The 23462-nt window shown below is 41.0% G+C and overlaps 1 protein-coding gene across 1 annotated transcript in view; it reads left to right on the forward strand.

Annotated features, from left to right (window-relative positions):
* The window catches only part of Cd2ap (CD2 associated protein), an 82426-nt gene extending 75832 nt beyond the window's left edge, over window positions 1-6594 (forward strand). The window contains exons 17-18 of the mRNA XM_051152938.1: window positions 4494-4557; window positions 6455-6594. Coding sequence (XP_051008895.1) covers window positions 4494-4557; window positions 6455-6496 — 106 coding nt within the window. The 3' untranslated portion in view covers window positions 6497-6594. The remainder of the gene's footprint in view (window positions 1-4493; window positions 4558-6454) is intronic.
* Window positions 6595-23462: the final 16868 nt, after the last annotated feature.

The following is a 23462-nucleotide window of genomic DNA, read 5'->3' on the forward strand; positions in this document are numbered from 1 at the left end:
GTTATTTTTAACTTGTCAATTCTCTGGGAAAATGAAGGTAGATGGTAAGGTTTTTCTGAAAATGTAAAATCAGAGGACAAGAAGAGAATGAGTAGATGATACAGACTGGTATACTAATTGAGATGCAGTGTATGCAGTAATGGTGAGTGGTTGTAGCTACATGACTCAATATCAGTTATGTGAGGTGGAAATGTCAGGAATGTACAGTACGATGTTACTCCATTTACGTAAACTTAAAAGAAAATGGAACTGGAAGAAATAGTTTTTAGATATATTTGGGGCCAGTGAGTTGGCTCCTAATGACCTGAGTTTGGTGTCCAAGACCTATAATGGTAGAAGGAGAGAACTGACTCCATAAAGTTATCCTCTGCTTTCTGTGGGGGAGGGAGAAGGGGAGGGCAGAGAGAGAGAGAGAGAGAGAGACAGAGACAGACAGAGATGGAGCTGGAATTACAGTGCTTGTAAGGAATCACATGGGCCTCAGAATTGCACACATTTCTTTGTTATATGTATTTTTCATTTGTGTGTGTACATGTGTTCATACATATAGTTACTTTGATCATATACTTTGATACATATAGTTACTTTGATAGTTACTTACTACTGCTTTCTAAGTCCCCACCGTCCGTGTTCTTCTCTCAATTACATGCCCTTTTATGTACTTATTTTTAGTAACCCACTGGCTTTAATTAGTGCTGCTTGAGTGCACAAGCATGAAGGGTCATCCATCCATTGGATCATTGGCAACCTGTCAGGGGCCAAAACCCTGAAGAAAACTGGTTTTTCTCTCAACAGCCATCAACTGCCGATAGCTCCTCACCTTCTTTCAGTGGGGCCAGAATGATGATTAAAAAAGACAGACCCTTACTTTTGCTGCCAGTGCTCCCAGGCATGTTATCCTCAAATTCATTATATAGTAGAGGATGACCTTGAACTTCTGATCTTGCCATTACATCCCAAATGCACAGATTTAACCACAAGGCCCAGGTTTTTATGTTTCCTGTAAGAATTTTTTCAATAGATTTTGAAAAAAAATTTAATTCATTTTTCTCTTACGGATGTTCTGTCTGTGTATTTCTGTGTACTGTATGTGTGCTGTTACCTTTGGAGGGCAGAAGAAGGTATTGGATTTTCTGGGATAGGAGGTGCAGACAGCTGTGAGCAACCATGTGCGTGCTGGGAACTGAATTCCAATCCTCTGGAACACCTGAACCAGCCCCTTTTCTAAGAATTTTTAAGATATATATATTTCTTTGGGAGAATTTACCTAGAAAATGTTAGAAGGCAAAGCCCATATATGTTAATTTATAAATTTGCTATGTGAATCTCTTGTTCCTATTTTCTGTAATCCCAGAACAATCATCCAATAAAACATCTGCATGTGTGAATATCAAATAGTAGTTATAAAGTGAAAAAGTCAAAGTACTTTGCTCCATCTAATTTGTATCAGCTTATTCCGTGACCTTTGCGTGAACTTTCTATTTACTAAATAAACTGCTTATACTGTTTAGAAGAAGAGACAAAAGTAAAATTTAACAGCCTGGATATATTTAAAAATAATTTCTGCAAAACTACAATACAAAAAATATATAGAATGACTGTGTAGAAATGATACAAAATACATACTTAAAGAATGAATTTAGAAATGTAGATTAGAGAGAAAATGAAAAAGTGGCAACATGAGTTAAAGAATATAGGCATTATCTGGAATATTTTGGTTTGAGGAATTAAACGTAATGGTTAAATGAAAACAATAGAGAGAAACTTAAAGTCCAATTACTTTACCATATTAGGTGACAAATGTAAAATAATATAAAGGTTTTTTTACTTGGTTTTTCTACTCCCGTTCTAGCTCCCAAATAACGACATGGAGACATTTTAAAACAAGCTCATTTACTCTAACCCATGTATGCTGATCTGGGCTATTTCCCAGCCACATGCCCAATTACTTGTCCTTTAGTCTCGCTCTGACTGCTCAGGAAACTCACAGCATTATGGTAGCATGCATCTAAAGCCAGATCAAATCTCGTATGGAAGGAAGAAGTCAACACCAAGTCCTACCTCTAGCTAAGGATTTATGTCTGTTGACAGCTACCAGAGAGAGTCAGGGTTTTTTTGTTTTGTTTTGTTTTGTTTTTTTTAAAGAATGCTCCAGTGAAAGGCCACACATGCCAAACTGTATGGCAGCACAGATTGATGAATTTTTTAAAACTCAGTAAATAAAAAGGAGGATATATTTGAAGAGGAGTTGTAGCTGGGATGATTTGGCAGAAGGGCAAATATACTGATTTCTGTGCCCTGAGATCTGGTTGCAGTTGAATGTAAGCATTGTCATTTCTATGAGGAACCTCTTTTCTCAATGTTTTGTAAAATTGCTCTTCAGCATCTCTGATTGGTTAAGAAAGAAGCTGATCAGCCAATAGCTAGGCCGGAGAGATAGGGATGTACTTTAAATCCCAGTTAGGATGTCCCAGGTAGGAGCAGAAGGGAGAAGATGGAACAGGAGTGGCCAGGGTAAGACTAGAGGACAGGTAATGCGTCACATGGCTGAGAAATAGTCTAGACCAGCATAGACAGGTTAGAATAGATGAATATCTGCCCAGCTTAGTGCTTTAAAGCTTATTAATAAATGTAATAGGTCTCCGTGTCATTATTTGGGAGTGTGGACAGTAGGGGAAAAAAACCTTTGTATTATTTTACAATCATCATCACAGGAAGCATGGTAGTGTGGAGGCAGACATAGTGCTGGAGAAGCTGAGAATTCTACATCTTGATCAGCACTTAGTAGGAGGACACTGAGACACACTTCCCAGGCTTGAGCTTCTGAGACCTCACATTCCACCCCCAGGGACACACTTCCTCCAACAAAGCCACACCTACTTCAGCAAGGCCATGCCTCCTAATAGTGCCACTCCTGTGGACCAAGCATTCATTCTATGGGGTGCCATTTCTATTCACACCACCACAGATTGTTTCCTTGTAGTTATCCACCACCTCTGGCTCCTGTATTCTTTTTGCATCCTAATCTACAATGATCCTTGAGCCTTGGGATGAAGGAGTATGCTACAGATGTCCCCCTCCCCCCAATTTCATGTTGAGCATCTTATTCTCTATATCATGGCCAGTTGTGGATCTCTGTGTTTGCCACCATCAGCTGCAAGTAGAAACTTCTCTAATGAGGGGTAAGAGATACATTCATTTAGGGTTATAATAATACGTCATTTAGGAGTTGACTGAACCCTGTGCCCATTTAGCAGAGTATCAGTAGTAGATTCTAAGAGCCTATTACCTGTCTAGCCACAGGTTTTTGGCCTAATAATGGTGCTAGGTATGGATTTCCCCTTTGAGAGCAGATTAAATCTAATCATAAAATGATGTTTATTCCCGCGATGTTGATGGTTGTTGTAGCTCACAAGGTTCACTGGGCTACTTTTCTACTTTGGTAGCATGTATAGTACCGTTCAGTACTATGAAAGCTATCAGGTAGACTTAAAGCTTCCAGGTCAGTAACAGCTTTATTTCTTCATGTTATAGTGACTCAAGTATGTGGTATCTTACAGAAGTTCTGGAATCGCATCAGCAGTAGCCTGTAATGTTAGGGGTGGGGGAGGGGGATGAGATCTCACTGGCTAACAAATCTAAAAGATAACCAATTTGTAGTACTGGGCTTTTTATTTGTTAACTTATAGTGTCTAGTAGGGTGATTGTCCTAGTATAGGGCAAATTTATTTTAACTCTTTTATTTATTTACTTTTATTTTATGTGTATAAGTGTTTTGTTGCATGTATGAATGTATGTGCACTGTGTGCCTGCCTATTCTCTGAGAGGCCAGAAGAGGGGCATCAGATCTCCTAGAACTAGAGATATAAGTAGTTGTGAGCCGCTATGTGAGCCTATACACTACACCCAGGTCTTCTTAAACCCCAGAGCTCTTAACCACTAAGCCATTTTTCAGCCCCACCCTCATCTTAGCTCTTTTTAATGTGTACACACACACACACACACACACACACACACACACACACACACACACACACACACGTGAGCCTTTACAATAGTAAGTTTCTATATGAATTTTGAATGGTCTTTGGTGTTATTTATAAGGGGAGGGATGAAATAATACCAAAGACATTTATTTGTGTTATTGCACGTGAGTGTAATGCCTACAAAGTCCAGAGGAGGATGGCAGACTCTGCTGGAACTGAAGTTAGGAGTGGTGTCCACCACCTCATTTAGGTGCTAGGAACCAAACTCAGGTCTTCTGGAAAAGCAGGAAATACTGTTTTTTGTTTTTTCAAATCTTACACTGAACTACTCAAACTAAAGAATTTGAAACTTTTTTTTAAGTGAACTTGTTTGTTGTTCCTAGGAACTTTTCCTTTGTGTGCTGTATGTGTGTGCAGGTGTGCATGTGTGTGTAAACTAAAGCTCCAGTTAACATCAGTGAAATAGGCTGATAATGGTAAAACTGAACAATAATACTCTGCCTTTAGGAAAGAACTGGAAAAGCTACGCAAAGAATTAGAAGAAGAGAAGGCCATGCGGAGTAACCTAGAGGTAATGCATTTCCAGTTTTAGAAAATGTGACGTTTTGACTTTGCCTCTCTCATCTCTGTGCTTGGTGCTGCTACTAACTATGCGCTCCTACCTCAGGTGAACACCGAACCATCTCCTAGGAGCAATTTCTTAAGTTTCTATAACATTGTTTATTCATGCAGTTAAAAGGATTTTTTCTGTGCTGTTTTGAGACTCACATGGAGCCTTGTGCTTGCTAAGGAAGAGTTGAGGCCCTGAGCTGCAGTCCCAGCTCCATGATTCTTCTGAGTGCTAACTCTGGACGATGTGTGAAGTACCAGGTACCTAAGGGGCCTGGTTGTCCTTGGTCTTCAGTTCTTTGAGCCATTTGTTTCTTTTCTTTTTCTCGCATTGCCTTGGGGGGAAGCAGGTTGTGACATTCACTTCCATTTGTCACTGGAGAGGTTACATTAGCTTTGTTTTCTGGGAAGAGCTGAAGTTACACTTAGCTCTTTTACTTTTCCTTTGTTTTTCTCTTCACTTGTGTTCTGCCTTTTCTCAGAGCCTTCTCTTCTTTCCTTGCTACCTTGTTTTATTACTTACCTTCATGGTCTAGGCAGAGACCCAGAAGGTGTGGTCTCTAAACTTCCTGACTTACAAGGGCTACTTTCAAGCTCCTCATCAAGTGAGTTTAAATATTGCTAGAAACAGCAAGGAGCTCTGAGGACTATTGCTTCTACTACAAAGGTGAATCAGGGTTTAGAATGATGGCATAGCAGTGATGCAGCTAGCCATGATCTTGATTCCTGTGAGAGTCCTTGCCTGCTGTACATCTGTATGATCAGTGCATGTTATCTTGAAGGTGCTTTGTTACCACAACTCTGTTCGTATCTGACAAGTCTCCTTTTGCACCTTTGTTTCTTTGTATGAAAGCACTTATTTCTCCCACACCTGTTATTTAAGACAAAGCTGCCCTCTTGATCTGCTGTATTTGTTTTCACTTTTTATTTGGGGTTCAATTGCTATAAGACAGAAGTAGTTCTTGCTCTATTCCCTAAAAATGTCCTGTATTTTCCATCTTGAATTCTTTACCTTTAAATTAGTCTTTTTTTCTATTTCATTTCATTTCTTTCTTTGTTTTTTTTTTTTGTTTGTTTGTTTGTTTGTTTGTTTTTTGGTAAAGATTTATTTATTTATTATGTATACAGCATTCTGCCTGCAGGCCAGAAGAGATGGTTGTGAGCCACCATGTGGTTGCTGGGAATTGAACTCATGACCTTTGGAAGAGCAGTCAGTGCTCTTAACCTCTGAGCCATCTCTCCAGCCCCTCTATTTCATTTCTTGAGACAGGGTTTACTATGTGGCACAGCCTAGCCTTAAACCCATTGCAGTATTCCTGCCTTGGCCTTCTAAGTACTGGGTTGGAAACATGTGACACCACATACAGGCTCAACCTCAGGCTATGTAGCTTATGCTTCTGGTGGCAGATCTAGGTCTTTTCTTCAGCTTCTGTAGCATGTCACAAATTTCCATCACTACCATGTAAAAGGTTTTCTTGAGTCAGTGGCCCTATGTCCTTTCTGCTTTCTTCTTCCTTTTTCTTTCACGAGATTTTTCTTCTCATTTTGTTTTCATGTCAGAGGTATATGTGTGCGCCTTGGTTTTCTTCCCTGACTTACTTCAAATGCTTGCATCACTTAGCATTTTTCTAGCTAAAAGAAATACATTTTTTTCCTTATTTCTTGTCACTTAGGAACTTGCATTATAGTTTTTACTGATGCTTTTATTAAACAGTATTAGTTTTTGCACTCTAGGGAATTAGATTTTGATGTTGAAATCCTAATTCAGAGGCTGGGAATAGTGGTCACATGTTACAAATAGGCCAATTTATACCTTACTAAAGGTATCTTATATTGTCCAATTTATGTTTCGTTTTTAGGCGGAAATAGCAAAGCTGAAGAAAGCTGTTCTATCTTCTTGAGTGGTGTCGGCCCAGTGTTCTTCATGCTCGGGGTTGGAAGCAGCACTGTGACCCTAGCTGGCTTGTTAAAGACAGCAGATGTGCTCTTGTGATGAGGGATGAGAGGACGTGAACTGTGATAGCTATTGAAAAGTGGGGGAGGGAGGGTGACAAATTTTTTTTATATATTTTGTTTTGCCAATATAAAAAAAAGAGGCCTTATTTCTTACTGTGCTGGATTGCAAACATTTCTATTGTTTGCTTGAAAATACTACTGAATCTGTATAAAAAGGAAAGAAAGTTCAATAGTTTTTTTAATTCAAACTTGTATTATTTTTAAAGAGTTCTATACTATAAATATCGTAATATCTTTACAAATAAGCTGTAAGATAAACTATTTGAGATGGACGGGTTAGCTTTATAGTAACTAGAGTCACTGCTTTCCTGTAATACATAGGGCATGAATTTGTGTACACACACACACACACACACACACACACACAATATCTTACCCAAGATTACACTGTTGTGCCTGTTTTGTCTGCAGTGCTGTTTGTATACTGGGTGATAAAATGGGAGTTCCTGGTTACCAGTATTCTCACCCATGCATGATTAATCATTAATGAAATAATAAAAAATAAAACTTCTTGGGTATTCCATAATGCTCACACTATAGGATTCATTAAAGGAAGTTAAAGCGTACTGGATTAAACTTGGAAAAATAGGCGCTTTGTTCTAAATTCTTGTGGCCTAAGGAATTAAAAAATACGCTAATTCTTATTTGTGCCTCGATACTGCAGCACATGTGAATATGTAAACACCAGCCTTATTGCTGTATTCTTATGCTTACTCTTGAGTCCTAAATATTACTCATTTCATTGTTTTGTATTTAAGTTCATTGTGCCCTTCTAAATCCAGGTCTTTTCAAATCAGAATGAGGTTCCATATTTGGAAAGCTATTGTGTAAACGCTCAGGTTTCACAGACATAATTTATCTAATAGAACAAACTATTTTGGACTGTTACTTAGGTAAAATGTTAAAAGAGTGATATTATCTCACAAATAGTAATATTTTAGAGTATGTAAATCAAATTCAATTGACTATATTGAAAATCATTTTACAATGAATGCTTAGCCATTTCTTCAGCTTCTTAAACGAGATCAACCACATTCAGAGTGGTGTGGCTATAGACCGGGTAAACATTTAAAAATGCATCTGCAGAGCAGCATGTTAGAAACACAGAGGTTAATTTTAAAGTGGGAAATGATTTTTAATTGTTAAAAAAAAAAGTTAGGTTTTAAGCTTTACTCTGGTAAATGAATGTCACATTATGAGTTATCATGATTTTTAACAAAACCAATACTTTACATTTTAATCTTAAAATAGAAACATTTTTAAGTGTGATTTCTTGCGTTGTTGCTTCAAGTAAAAGAGAACTGAAGTAGAAAATACTAGGATTGCCAACACATGATTAACTTCTGGGGGAGAGCTAATTGTACAGAAAATGTGCATTTTAGCTTTTTTTGTTTTTTAGACACAGGGTGGTATATATCCCAGGCTGTACTCAACCTTGTTGTGTAGCAAAAATGATCTTAAACTTCTGGTCCCCCTGCCTATACCTCCCAAGTGCTAGGATGACAGGCATGCCCACCATGCCTAGCCGTTTTAACCATCTCAAGCCTTAGGTCATTTAATGAGGGGTTATTGATGATCAAAATTGTTCCATTTTATTTTTATTTTAAATGATTAATCAAATGAATTATTTGCTTCTTGTTACTATATCAGCTCTTAGTCACAGTCCTCAGATGACAATAAAGCACCCTACCCTAGAAATCAGCTCCTATTTTCCCTACTGGAAAACTTGTCTCCACCCACATTATAGGGAGGGGAAGCTCCAACAGTCAAGGTTTGTTCTTTACCCATTGAGGGTTATTTTAGTAAAAAGGTAACTTAGTAAAAAGGTAACATAAGTATTCAAAAGTAGGTGAATGACTAATGTATTCTTTCTGGACAGATATGCAGCCCCTAGATGCTAATTAAAATATAACACATTGGGAAAATATTTCTAATAGAAAAGCATATAACAGGAAAATGAACTCATGTGATATAAACATGAGTTTAAAAAAATAGAAGCACAACCCCTTATTGTATATTAAATTTTCATGTGCAGTTTGGTTCCTTTCTGAAGTACTATGTATCATTGATCTGATTGGTGATCTTAGCCCGAGTAGCACACATATTTTAATACTTGTACACTATTAAAAGGTTTATTTGAGTCATGTATAGTGACACCATGCCTGTAACTCAGAGACTGAGGAAGGGAAATGATGAGTTTGAGGCCAGGCTGTGCTGCATGGGGACCCTGTGTGCACAAGACAGGAAACACGCTTCCTTTAATCAGTATGGCAGTGAGTGCTGCAGTCCACACCTTTGCCTTCTCAGTCAGCATAGAAAAGTCATACTGTCTTTTTTTTCCATGTGTCTGTTTTTTCTGCCCTTAACAAAATAGTTCAGAAAAAATAAGCAAGCTTGAACTTAAAGGGAAAAACAATTCCTTTAAAATAGTAATTTGCCAGTATTTGCCCTTGATGTGGGAACTTTGGCTATTCCTAAAGTTAATGTCATGACATGATATATAAGAACAACTTAGGTAGATCCCCCACCTGAGTGTGAAAGACAGCATTGAATCAGTCGTTGCCAAATTAGCAGTGAATGGATAGTTCAGACTTGCTGTTCTCTGAAGCACAATACTGCTAAGTTTCTAATGGAATTCTGATGTTATTTTGGTGTGTTTTTGACCACCAAGCTCACCTCTTACTATAAAGTATAAAGCTGTTACCTCTGTACACCTGTACAGGGCATCACAGAAAATTCTAGGATGCAAAAAGAGAATGGGCCTGTCGTAACAGAGGACTCTTTACACTCCTTACTGTGACCACAGATGAGAAAAGTGTTCCAAGTGCTCTGTAGATTCTTTGATGAATGTTTTATGCTTGCATTTAAACTTGAAATGTATGAGCAGAATGAGACAATCTTTACAATCAGAATTGAGAAGTGTTACAACTGAATGGCCTTGTGCTGTAGCAATAAGATGAGTAAGTGCAATGACTTTAATAAAATCATCTTTCAAAAGTTGCTGCTATGAATATTTTTAGTTACAATATTCTATCCTTGTATAGCCTACCTTACCTTCTGTTAATTATTATGTGATATAGTCATGTCTTGACAATCTAACATTCCAAAATCCACATATATTGCATATACATAGATATATATACACATACACACACACACATATATATGAGGACTCTCAGAATAGTATAAACATTTTTTTACAGGTGCTGTTAAAAAGGAAATTAAAGAAAGCATGCTTTTCCCTCAAAATAAATAAATAAATAAAAGAATTGTACTGCCACTTGTATCAGTCTTTATTGGTTATTGCTCATGTTAGTTAACTCCTCTGCTGCTAACCCTAACTAAACACCATGAGCAAGGCACTTAGAAGTGAAAGCATTTGGCTCATGCTTTCAGAGTGTGGACACTGTGATGGCAAGGCAAAGGCATGGGCACAGGAACAGCTCAACTCACATCCTGATCCACAGCAGGAGATTGAGAAAGATGCGCAGTGACATACCTCTTCTAACAAGGCAACACCTCCAAGTCCTTCCCAAAACAGTTCCAACAGCTGGGTAGCACATTCAAATGTGAGCCTATGGGGCCTTTGTTTCCTTTCTTTGTTTCCTTCCCTTCCCTCTTCCTTTCCTTTCCTTTCCTTCCCCCTCCCCTCCCCCTGTCCCTCTCCCTTTCCTTCCCTCTCCTTTCCTCTCTCCTTTCCTTTTTCCTTTCCTTTCCTTTCCTTTCCTTTCCTTTCCTTTCCTTTCCTTTCCTTTCCTTTCCTTTCCTTTTTCCTTTTTCCTTTCCTTTCCTTTCCCCCTTGAACTCCCTGAGTGCTGCCAGGTCTTATGAGGCCATTTTTATGCGTACCACAGTATTCATTGTGTTCTTTGTTTTTAAGGAGGATGAGAATTGCTTGTATTGAATTTTCAAACAAGCCAAAAGAAATGCCAAAAGTTAGAGATTGGAAGTTCTGCCTGGGTGGATTTTACTGAACCATTCTGAGTAGCTGTTTCATATAAAACTAGTTGGTAGTTGGTAGTTTTTACCTCAGATTGGAGAAGATTCTGAGGTTCTGTGAAGTGCCTTGGACAGTGCCTGGAGCACAGTTGGATTGAAAAGGGAGGCTGCCTTCTTTTCTCAGAAGCATTTTAAAGTGTTGGTGTAATGCCAATTAGGTAAGATTGAAAGACTTCTTCCTTTCTTTAAGCCTTTGTGGGACGCTGTTGACAACTGCCCCTTCAGAGACTACTTAGATCAACTTCAGCTGCTCAGAGACTGGGGTTTTACAGAGTGGAAGTCAGAAGAGCTGTCAGCAGGAGAGTTTTCCATGTATGGTTTTCTGTCTTCTGAATGAACAAAGTTCAGTAGAGCCTCTGAGAAGGAGCCAGAAGGATTGCCACTCAGTGCAGTTGTTGAGGCTTCAGTTGCTCACTGTTTGGCTCAGCACATCTGCTCATAGGCTTATTGATTTATAACTCAAAAAGTCCAGATAATACAAAAGAAAGGTGGACAGAAAAGGCAGGGGATGTAGCTCAGTGGTAGAGTACATTACATGACCTTGGGTTCAATCTCAAACAGAAATTTTGGCCAAAAAAGAAAAAAAGGCCTACATACCCGGGTTGACAATGGGCCCTGAGAACTGTCTTAAATGATTGCTGGAAGATAGAACTTACGGAGTATGGAAAATAAGTGTGCCATATCACTTAAGTTAGAAATTAGCAGTCATGCTTTGAAAACTTCTCCAAGTTCTGTTTTTATTTTGCTTTTGGACTGGGGATTGAAACTCAAGGTTTCACATGTTAGGCAAATGCTGTACCACTATGTGTGTGTCCTTGGTCGTACATAAATATGTACATATGTATTTGTGTATCTGTGCCAGGGCTTTGGGTCTCCATGAACTATTGGTAGTTGTGAGTTGGCTGCTGACCACAAAGGAACTTGGGACCTTTCAGAGCTGTAAACACTTGACTGCTGAGCCATCTCTCTGACTTCAGTCCTGGCCTTTTGAGTCAGTTTCAGGCAGGCTTTGAGTTTGGAATCTCCCAGCATTTCTAAGTGGTGTGATGATAGTTGTCGGCCACCATGCTTGGATTCTGGTTGCATTAGGCTCTTTATCTACTCCCCAAATTCATTCTTTTGTCATTAATAGTTTATTATTTTTTCTTACCTCTAGCATTTTGAATCTACTTGGTTCATACACAGAAAGTGAGTTTACAAATAGGTAACAGCATTTTTTAACAAAAGATTTATGATGTATACTGTGTTCTGCTTGCATGTACACCTGTATGCTAGAAGAAGACATCAGATCACATTATAGATAGTTGTGAGGCACCATGTGTTTGTTGGGAATTGAACTCGGGACCTCTGGAAGAGCAGTCAGTGCTCTTAACCTCCGAGCCACCTCTCCAGCCCAGCATTTTTTAATATAACCAGTAATTTTAATTTGGGGTGAGGGGGTAGTGTACAAAGTAATGGGTTTCATTGTGGCAGTGTGTGTATATGTGTGTGTGTGTGTGTGGGTGGGTGTACATACATGTATGTTGGGGTAGATGCATCTGTGTCGAACCCTTCTAGAACCAACCATCTTGTTTTTGAGAGTGTCTTAATGAGCCCATAGCTCACAGATTTGTTGGTCAGGAAGCCTTACAGATCCTATGCCTCATTCCACTCTGCCTGGGTGCAGGAGGAGCTGAACTGAGATTCACATGCTAGCATGGCAAGCACTTACCTGACTCAGCCATCTCCTCAGCCTTTATCACACACTTGAAAATGTATCATATTTTGTCCTCATTCATTCCCCTCCCCTGCTCTTCCCAGAATCATTGCCCTCTGGATGGTTCTTTTCCTTTGAATATTTCCCTTTTCTGTTTCTTGATCACCCATACTCCATTACACTACTCTCAAGATCCCTTTGCTCTCCTCATCCCCATCCTAGCTTTAGTCTTAGCACATATGCAAGACACACACACACAAATTCACATACTTTTAACATTTAAACTCTACATGTGACATAAAATGTTTTTGTAGGTCTGCCTAGGTTTGCTTAGCTTAATGGTTCCAATTCCATTTCCCTGCAATGCTCACCATCTCTCTGTCACTGCATAATATCTGTTGTGTATATGCCCATTAGTGTTTATGAAGTTAGGAGCCCTGGCACTATACACATATTCTTCCACTTGTAAATTTTTGAGGAATTGTCCACTTTATTGGTAAGCTTATCTCTTATGATTTTGTTTGAAGTCTACTGTACACCAGAAGCTAGCTACCACAGCTCATATTGAGCTTCCATTCACTTGATAGATTGCCCTCTACTTTGTGGGGGCATCTTTACCAGTCAGGTGTGTTTCTGGGAGACAACAGAATTGGAGTTAGACTTTCACCCAAATAGCCAGTCTCTTGTTGGTGATTTGAAGACACATTGAGCTTATTATTGAAATATGCTTACTGTGTTTTAAATTTTCATTGGTGGTTTTTCTGGTTGGTTAACTATTGTTGGAATTTTTTTTTCTTATTAATTTTCGGATCTCCTTGGTTTACTGTGTTGGATATAATGAAATACTTCCTCGCTCTACTTGACCTTTGACTCACATGAAATGCATTTTTTCTTGTGCTCTCACAATTGAGACTGTCTTCTCTGTGTGATATTCCTTTAGATCTCTTAGGACTGCCCCCACAGACAGGAAGTCTGTGCTTGTGGTTAAATGTCCTCATTTCTCCATCAGCTTTAAAAGATAGCATTGCTGGGTGCAGTACACTTGGTTGGCAGTTACTGTTCTCAGGCCTCGGAGTGTGTCATTACGTGCTTTTCTGGCATTTAGGTTGCTGACGGTAGATCTCATGATTCTGACGTTTTCTGCAGTTGTGGGGGAGTTGGAATTTTCCCCTTACAGCTTTTAGTATTGTTTGTCCACTTTTTATTATTGATATCTCTTTTGTAATGTATCATGGAGAAAGTTTTTGTATATTTCTGTTTGGAATTTTAACTACATGTGTTTGAATGTCTATTTCTCTGGATTTGGTAAAAAAACAAACATTCCTCTATAATTTTATTGAATGGGTTTTCTATACTCTGAATGTTGATCAGCTCCTTCTATCTTTTTGTTTTGTTTTTTTGAGACTGGGGTTTATCTGTGTACCAGCTCTGGCTGTCCTGGAACTCGCTCTGTCATCCAGGCTGGCCTCAAACTCATGGAGATTCGACTGCCTCTGCCTCTGCCTCCCAAGTGCTGGGATTAAAGGTGTTCGCCACCATTGACTGGCCCTCCTATCATTCTTAAGCTTGGTCTTTGTTTGGACATTGTAGTCATGCTCACTTAGTATGGTTTTTTGTTCCTTTTTTTGTTTGTTTTTTTTTTTGTTTGGTTTGTTTGGTTTTTTTGAGTCAGGTTTATCTGTTTAACAGCCCTGGCTCTCTTGGAACTAGCTCTGTAGATCAGGCTTCCCTTGAACTCGGTCTCTGAGTTTAGTGGTAGAGTTGGGATCTTTGGAGTCTTGCAGCTTTGTTTTTTCATGTCCTTTGTACAGTTTATAGTTCCACTGCAGTTTAGACTGCTGTTTGTTTGCATCTCCCTTCTAGTTTTAAATTTAATAATTGATGTTAATGCCCGACTGGTGCTCTGGAGAGGGTCCAGGGTAGGGTGCCCTTCCAGTTCACTTTATCTTTTTGGTGGCCAGAGCTGATGGCTCAGGCAGCTGATCAGGATTGAAAGAAGAAAAAGGAACGAAGAGGAGAAAGAGCCCAAGGTTTCTACTCTAGGGACTGGCTGTACTGTGGCTGAGGAGAACTTAAACTGACCACATTTTTCCTATAGCTGAGGCTGTAAAAGCGACTTCTGGCTAGCAAGTGCGCAGTAGTCAGAAAAGGAGGCTCTTTGATCTGTAGATAGACCTCTTTGTGGAGATCTCCAATAAGTTGGTGTAAACTCAGGCTTATTAGCCGTAGAAAGCTGGTGGCCCTGAGTCTGCTAACTTATTTGTGAATCCACAGAGAAACAAGAAGTAAGAAAGATAGAAAATAAACCACGCACACACAGACATTCAAGAGAAGAGGACCAGGAGAAAAGGTGGATGAAGTCAGGCATTTTAACTTCAACTGAAGTTAAGCTGCTCAGTTTTCTCCCAACCACGATTATTGTAGACCGTACTTATACTTCTGAGAAAAGGGAATTATCTCATAGTCAAAAGAGTACAACTAATCACAAAAACAGATGAATTCCAAAATACAACAGGTTACATGTTTTAAAGCTAAACATTCCTTATCTATGTATCCATTACATAAGTTCATGGTAAGTTCAGAATGACGAAGATTGGCAGGGTCTAAGGTTAATAGGGTCTGAAACTTACAAGAGTACACAACTTATCAATTAGGATGGATCTGACTATTATCCAGCTATCTCTTAGTTCGATACGAGCTCAGGACAATAATTTTATCTGTCTTTCATTCTAAGAAACAGTAAATTCAGACATATCTAGGTAGCTTCATTCCACTTAGGTCATGAGAAATTTAAAGAAACTTGCCCATATTTATGGTGAAAATACCAGGATTTGTGGTGCCATCTGCAGTGGAGGCTTATCTGAAGCCACAAATCTGCTAGTAGGCTATCTTTAGTGAGGCATCTGGAAGTCCACAAAGGTATTTATTGCAGCCATAAACTAACTGTAACTTTTAAAACTATTTGAGTCAAATCAGGAATTCCATAATCAAGGATTAATTCATCTGGATAACAAAAAGTACATCTTCAATATGATCCTCTAGGAAGTTTGCTCAATCAGAGCTGGTCAGTACCCAGAAGCTAACAATTCACACCAATGCCAGATGTATTTACTTTTGGTTTTTCGAGACAGGGTTTCTCTGTGTAATCTTGGCTATCCTGGACCGCTTTGTAGATCGGGCTGGCCATGCAGGTAATCCTGGCTGTCCTGGACTCACTTTGTAGACCAAGCTGGTCTTAGAGTCACAGTGATTCACATGCCTCTGCCTCTCTGGGTGCTGGGATTAAAGGCATGCACCACCATGCCTGGCTCTAATGCCAGATTTTAGAGAGATGCAGTAGTGCACAATTGACAGGGCAGTCAGAGGTTGGAAGCAATTCTGGGATACTTCACGATACAGACCTTGCAAATATCGGATCACCTGCAGAGATCTCGCATGCCCCTTGGACTTCCCCAAATCAATGGCTCCTGACAGCGTGTCAGAGGCTGGAAGCAGTTTCAGGGTACATCATGGTATAAGATCTTGCAAACACCAGATCACCTCCAAGACAGCCCACATGCCTAGTGAGCCCCCTTAACAGGGTGGCTCTTGGCAAATTGAGATTAATTTAAAGAAACACTTTAAACTTAGTAGATAGAATTAACTCATCTTACATTTATCATTTATCTAATTTATTTTTTAACACTCTTGAAAACAACCTTGTGCTTTTGTTTGTTTTTGTTTTTCAAGACAGGGTTTCTCTGTGTAGCTTTGGCTGTCCTGGACTCACTTTGTAGACCAGGCTGGCCTCGAACTCACAGAGATCCACCTGCCTCTGCCTCCCGAGTGCTGGGATTAAAGGTGTGTGCCACAATGCCCAGCCAAACTTGTGCTTTTATTATGTGTTTGTTAACTGCTTAATCTTTTCCCTCTATAAAATTCTTCTCCTTTCATCTTTCTTTCAAGCTTGCTTCTCTGTATTCCCCTTTCCAGTCTCTCTTCTTCATTATGTTCAGTTACTATTTCTACTAAATATACTTTAAAGAATATGTTTATTTTTATTTTATGTGTATGGGTGTTTTGTGCACATGTATGTGTGTGGACTATGTGTGTGCTGTACCTGCAGAGTCCAGAAGAGGGCATCAGATCCTTGAAACCGGGCTTATTGATGGTTGTGAGCTGTTACGTGGGTGCTAGAAACCAAATCTGAGTCCTCTGTAAGAGAAGCCATTGCTCTTAACCACTGAGTCATCTCTCAGCCCTCCTTCTCCCCCACCCCTACCCCCCCACCCCCAGCTTCCAATAATTATTAACTTTGTAGCACATTTTGTGGTAGTTTCTGTTAGGTCTCAGGCTGTCCATATATCTAGCTTGAGCACATTTCTGAATATTTGAACAGGCTGAGACTTAAACACCCCAGCCTTTTGTTGATTTTCAAGGGAGTAGCCCCTCTCTTCTGCAATTGGTTCTCAGCTGGGGAGAGTAAGTGTGATAGTCTGAGAAGGCTTGAATGCTAGTCATGTTAGGTCTCAAGTTGTCCACATATCCAGAAATGAGTTCTAGCTGGATATATGGATCTCCTGAGGTCTCAGGACAGTTCTGTGCTTCTAGTTCTTTGCCCCTTGGTGACACATTAATGTGTTGTTACTTTAAGGGCCTTTGTGTGCCCTGTATGGTTCGATGTTGTTACACTATAGCCATTCTTTTTCACTGTATGGTGCCTGGGATTCAAGCTTCAAAAACAGGCTGCTCAGTAAGACATTCCTCAAAGAAAACTGGAAGAGGATTCGGGGGCATGGCTCAGTTTAATGTGCCTGCAGGGAAAGCCTGAGGATTTGGGTTTGCAGCAGTGCACACCTGCGATCAGGGTCAGTGAGAGACTCTGCCTCAAAATAAAGTGGAAAAGAAATTAAGGAAGATGCACTTGATGTCAGCCTTTTGTTTCCATATATATGCTTCCCCCACCTGCCTGTGAACACACACAGACATTAAAAAAAAAAAAGCATAAAGTACGCATCCTTATCATATACAGAAAGGTCAGAATCATCTCACTGGCCCAGTAGGCAGAGGCACTTGCAGCCAAACCTGAGGACTTCAGTTCAATCCCTGGGACCAATATTATGCAAAAGAGAACTGTGTCCTGCAAGTTGTTCCTTGACCTCTACGTGCATGGTATACATGCGTGCACACGCACATACACACAAAGTGTAATAAGTGAATTGTAAAGCATTTCCTCTTGAATGAAAGGAACAACCACAACATACACTGAGCATACCTCCTAAGAAGCTTTACAATTTGGGAGAAATTTGGGGGGCTTCCCCAGGCTTTGTAGCAGAGGAGGATCTTTTCTAAAGGAGCATCCAATCAATTATCTTTGGCCCAAATCGATTGTCCTCCAGCAGGGAGGTTGCGGATAGAAAGAAGCCCCACTGATTCTAAGCCCTGTTAAGTTAAAACCTGAGAAAGAATATGTGCATATATCTTAGTTACCTTTCTGTTCCTGGGAAGAGATACCATCACCAGAGCAGCTTAAAAAAGGAAGCATTTAATTGGGGCCTTATGGTTTCAGGGGATTAGCTCATGGCCATCATGGCAGGGAACATGGTGGCACATAGGCAGGCATGGTGCTGGAGCTGAGAGCTTACATCCTGATCCGAAAGTTGGAGAGACAGAGATAGAGATAGGGGAAGGGGAAGGAGAGGGGAGGAGGGGAGGGAGAGGGGAGAAGGGGAAGGAAGAGAGATGGAGAGGGAGGAGAGGTGGAGGGGCAGGGGGCAGAGGGAGGGAGGGAGAAAGAGAGAGAGAGAGAGACTGGGCCAAGGATGGCCTTTTGAAATCTGAATCCACCCTAGGGACACACTTCCCCCAAGAACACTATATCTCTCAGTCCCACCCAAAACAGTTCTACCAACTAGGGACCAAGCATTCAAATATATGATCCTATGGGGGCGTCTCATTCAAGCCAACACAGGATGTATGCATGTGTATGCAGACATATATATATGCAGCCTGCTGAAACCCTTTTTGTTGTGTATATCCCCTTTCCTGTGTATATAGTTTCAGAGCTGATCTTGCTGCATTGGGCAAAAAAAAAAAGGGGGGGGGGCTCATCCCTGGGAGAGAGTAATTTTCCTTCTCCCAGCAGCTGTTTGTTGCTAGTTGCTTAGGGGGTACATTTCTAGAGAGCATTTCCCCCTCCCACATTAACCTGCCCATGGTATTGCAATTGTTGCGGTCTGTTTTTGCAGGCATTTGTAGGAGAGACTATCTCACTGCAGACTTCTGTCGACTTCTTGGTCTTCTGATTCTCACAGTCTTTCCCACCCTTTCTCCACGATGTTCTCTCAGCCATGGATGCAGGACCTGGGATGGAGATGTTGTATCGGCTGGCCTCCCATGAACTCTTTTTTTTTTTTTTTTTTTTTTTTGAGATGGAATAACAGGATGTTTATTAGTGAATAACTATTCATCAAAATTGACAACACCAATCCCTGTTTGTTGCATTTGAAAGATTCCTGAAGTGGTTATAGATATATTTGTTGAGACTTTCAACACAATTTTGAAAAGAGGTGATGCGAGCACATGGGGATTTTAGCTGAGGATTTGGGCCGCTGATGTTGTAATGGTGAACTCTTGATCTCTGTAGTGTGTTGTTTTCTGTTAAGCACTCCATTGGCAACCAAGAGGCTTCTTTGAGGAGGGATGGGTAAACAAGGCCCCCGCCTCAATTAACCTGTGGCTAGAAGAAAAAGATTTAGAGTGTAGAAGTGCAGTATTATGCTAGTCTAGCAAAGTAGTGAGTGGTAGAGTCTTTTCTTTAAAAAAAAATATTTATTTCTTTTTATTTTTTTTTTATGTTCATTGGTGATTTGGTTGTGTGTATGTCTGTATGAGATTGTTGGATCCCCTAGAACTGGAGTTGGAGACAGCCGTGAGCTGCCATGTGGGTGGGTGCTGGGAACTGAACAGCCCGTGCTCTTAACCTTTGAGCCATCTCGCCAGCTGCAGTAGGTTCTTATCTGATGACCATGACCTCCCTTGACCCAGGAAGCTAGCTAGGTTTTCAGTGTCAGGCTTGCTTCCCTCCTACTGAGTGAGGCTTAAGTTAGAGGCTGACTACATGGTTCAAGAGCTACCATTGCCCCATTGTATCTTGCCATGCTGGTCTCAGTCATGCTAGTTTATATTGCAGCCCAAGGATTGTTATATTTTGGGGGATGGGTGGGTAGTGGTGGTTGGTTTTCCCATCCCAGTGAACTACTTAAGATAATCCCCTCTGGGCATACCCAGTGGTCGATCGCCCATGCGATTTAGGTCTCGTCAAATTGACGGTTGAGATGACCCGCCAGAGATCTAAGGGGTGATTTAGAGAAGTTGAATCCGTAGCCCTTTGCCTCTCACTCCTGTGTTATTCAGCAACTAACTGGCACCATTCCACAGTGGCCCCCCAGATCGGAGCATCTTTATAGATGCATATGTTAATGTGCAAATGAGTAACAGAATCAGGCTGTCCTACAAAAGCCTCCATCAAGATCTCGAATGTAACACTCAGGTACAGCTGAGCCCTTGACAACTGAAAGCTTGACTGCACCGCGAGTAAGGAGGAAGTGTGTTTAAAGCTGGGCCCTGAAACAGGCTCAGAGAGGTTAAGTTGCTTGGCCAAGGCTACGCAGCTAATAATGAATGTAAAGGTGGTAGCTCTGAGCCCAGAGCTGGCTTTGAAGCCAGACACCTCTTTGTGTGGATAAATGAATAGGAAGGGAGTCAGGATGGGGATTGCAGATCCCTTCCACTCCCACACGTGCTCTACAGACTCTGAGCATCAGATTCTCCCGCCAGGATGAGAACCTTCAGAATTCATCAGGGTGATTTGTCCTGACCTCTTAGTCTGTTTTGATAACAGTGCAATGGCATGCTCGCACATGCGAGTATTAGGGAACATTATTATTATTTTTAAATTTATTTTACATCCCGACTGGTTTCCCCTCCCTCTTCTCTTCCATTCCCCTCCCTCCCACTCTCCCTCCATTTCTCTTCAGAAAAGGGCCAACCTCAATGGTTATCAACCAGGTATGCCATGGCATATCAAGTTGCCGTAAGACTAGGCACTTCCTCTTATATAAAGACTGGACTAGGCAGCCCATGAGGAGGGGTCCCAAAAGCAAGCAAAGGAGTCAGAGACAGCCCCTGCTCCCGCTGTTAGGCGTTCCACAAGAAGACCGAGTACATATCTGTAACACATATGTGGAAGGCCTAGGTTAGGCCTATGCAGGAAGACTCTTGGCAAGTCAGTCTCTGTGAGCCCCTATGGGCCCAGGTTAGTTGATTCGGTGTGGGTTTTCTTGACCTCTCTGGCTCCTAAAATTCCTCCTTAGGGGACATTCTTTATCTTCCGGGGCACATCTTTGTAAACTCAAATGATTGTTATGGTACAAACCCCCCAAATCCTGCTCAGTGTCTTAAAACAGAAAAAAAAAAAAAAAAAAAAAAAAAAAAAAAAAAAAGAAAAGAAAAGAAAGAAAGAAAAAGAAAAAAGAAAAACAAAAAAACTAAATGAACACTAGATGGCAGTCAAGGCTCAATGATTTTTGGTGCAACTGGTGGGAACCAGTGTGTCTGTGTCTCTGTGTGTGCATGTGTGTGTGTGTCTCTGTGTGTGTCTCTGTGTGTGCATGTATGTGTGTCTGTGTGTGTGTGTGTGTGTGTGTGTGTAAAGTCAGGAAGGGCTCCATCTATGGAATTTACCCCAAATCTGGACACAGCCTTTTCATTCCCTCAGCCCAACCACCTCCCCAGGCACAAATCCCATTGCTAGAGGAATGGGATTGAGGACTTTTAAATCAGACCCACTTGACTTTGAAAACTGACTCTCAAAATTAGTAAGCTTTCTGTATCCACAAGCTGCTCAAGTCGTGTCGTTTCTCTTAACCATCTAAGTGGATAAAGAAGAATTCCTGCTACAGTTTAAAGCCATTTCTTCTTGTCCTGCCCTGGGGTGGAGTGGGGGAAGGCAGACAAAGGGCCCTGCGGTATGGGGAGACATTCAGGTGCCCCAGAAGCCACAGAGCTGTCTGGATGTCCTGTCAGTCTTGTTGCATGCTATGCTGATGATGTCGAGGCACCTGCAACCCCAGGCTTCTGCAGAGACTCCGCAGTCTTGTTTTTGCCACCCTCTACCTTCCTTCTGTCATTCTGGGTTCTGTTTCTATAGCAACCGAGAGAAAAATAAACCTCTTCTACAGATACTTATGTACCAACCTCACAATATGCAATGCTGTATCTTGGCCAGTTTCTGGATAGGGCATCTCCTGTTTTTCTGCTTCTGTCTTCTTCTGGGATCCAACAGTTCCACCGAGCATACTGCAGTCCAGGGAAGGCCGCCTGCGGAGACTGGTACCAAGAGAGTGAAGAAGAGGCACATTTATTTGTGGATTTAATTCTAAGTAGGAAATAACTTTGCTTTCCAAGAGGACTTAACACTTGGGAGGTAGAGGCAGGAGATGAGTTCCAGGCCAGACTGGGATACCTAGCACTAAGCCAGTCAGGGTTACATAGTGAGACCCGGTCTCATAGGAAACGAAAAAGAATATTTCCCCCCAAACCCTTTGGGACATGGAAGTGTCCATCTTGTGGTAATGTTCTAAGCGAAGAAATCAAAATCAGATCTACCCCAGAGACAGCTTGTGCATCTTCGTGACGTTAGATGTGCTGTGTGCAGCGTGGGAGGACCCAAAAAGGTGCAGTGTCAATCACACAGCTTCCCACAACCAATCAGCTTTGGTACCCATCTTGGAAAAGTACAAGGATAGCAGTTGCCACTGGCTCAGCGCTTACACAGGATGTCAAGGCAGAGACTAAGATTCTTAATGATGAGTCTGGGATGCTGTGATAATTCATCTTCAGTGTTAACTTGAAGGGACATGGAAGGAACTAACTAGCAGAGACACCTGGCATGTATGTGAAGATGTTTCCAGACAGGACTAACTGAGGAGGGAAGATTTCCCCTAAATATGAATGGCACCATCCCACTGAAAGGGTCCTGGGAGGAATACCATGGAGACAGTGAACTGAGCCAGCAGAATTCATTTGTCTTCTTCTTGTCTGCATATACCATACTGTCGCCATGCCTTCCCTGATGGCCGGTGCCCTCCCACGATGAGCGCAAATAAATCCTCAGTTTTGTAAATTACTTTTGTTGTGTCTTTTGTCACAGCCCAGAGAACAGTGTTTAGATATAAATGGCATTGTCTTTTCCCTCTTGCCAAGATAATCAACAGTGCTATGGAGGGAAGCAGGAAACAGGAAAAAAATGAAATTAAATGATGTGCATTCATTTTAGCTCACCGCACACATTTCTAGTGCATTTTCATTCCACCAATGATTATCCAGATAACTTGGACCAATTGTACTCTTCTCACCCCAGACAAAACTTCTCTATGTTACCCAGGCTGGTTTCAAAATTAGGACTCTCCTACTTCGGCCTCTCAAGTGCTAGGATTACAGGTGTTACCACTACATGTAGTGTCTCTCTCTTTTATTTTATTATTATTTTGTCATTTTGTCTGTTTGGTTTGGTTTGGTTTTGGTTTTTTTGAGACAGGGTTTCTTCATGTAGCCTTGGCCATCCTGGACTCACTTTGTTGACTAGGCTGACCTTGCACTCACAGAGATCCACCTGCCTCTGCTTCCCCAGTGCTCGGATTACAGGATAGCGCCAAACATGCCTTGCTTCTCTTTTTATTTCTTGAGGCAGTGTCTCTCATAGTCCAGGTTGGCCTCAAACTCACAATGTAGCCAAGGATGACCTTGGACATCTGATACTCCTGCCTCCATGTCTCAACTTCTGGGATTATAAATGTGGGCCTCCCATGCTTGGTTTGTCTAGTACTGAGAATCGATCCCCAGGCTTTATGCATGCTAGGCATGCATTCTACCAACTGAACTACCCTGTCTCACACCATTCTCTTAAGACTTACCTCAGTCTGCACAGGCCATGAGTAGGCCAACCCTAGGGTTCCCAGACAACGAGTTCACCCTCGTATGAAAGATAACTCTCTACTGTAAAGAGCACACATTCACATCCACAGGGAGGCAGAGAATGGAAATTGAGGCAGAGGACACTATAATAACTAAAAAACACCCTTCCTCACCTGGATTTATTGTCCTAGGTGAAACTT

The sequence above is a fragment of the Acomys russatus genome, chromosome 11 (genome assembly GCF_903995435.1).
Source record: "Acomys russatus chromosome 11, mAcoRus1.1, whole genome shotgun sequence".
Taxonomy (NCBI): Eukaryota; Metazoa; Chordata; class Mammalia; order Rodentia; family Muridae; genus Acomys; species Acomys russatus.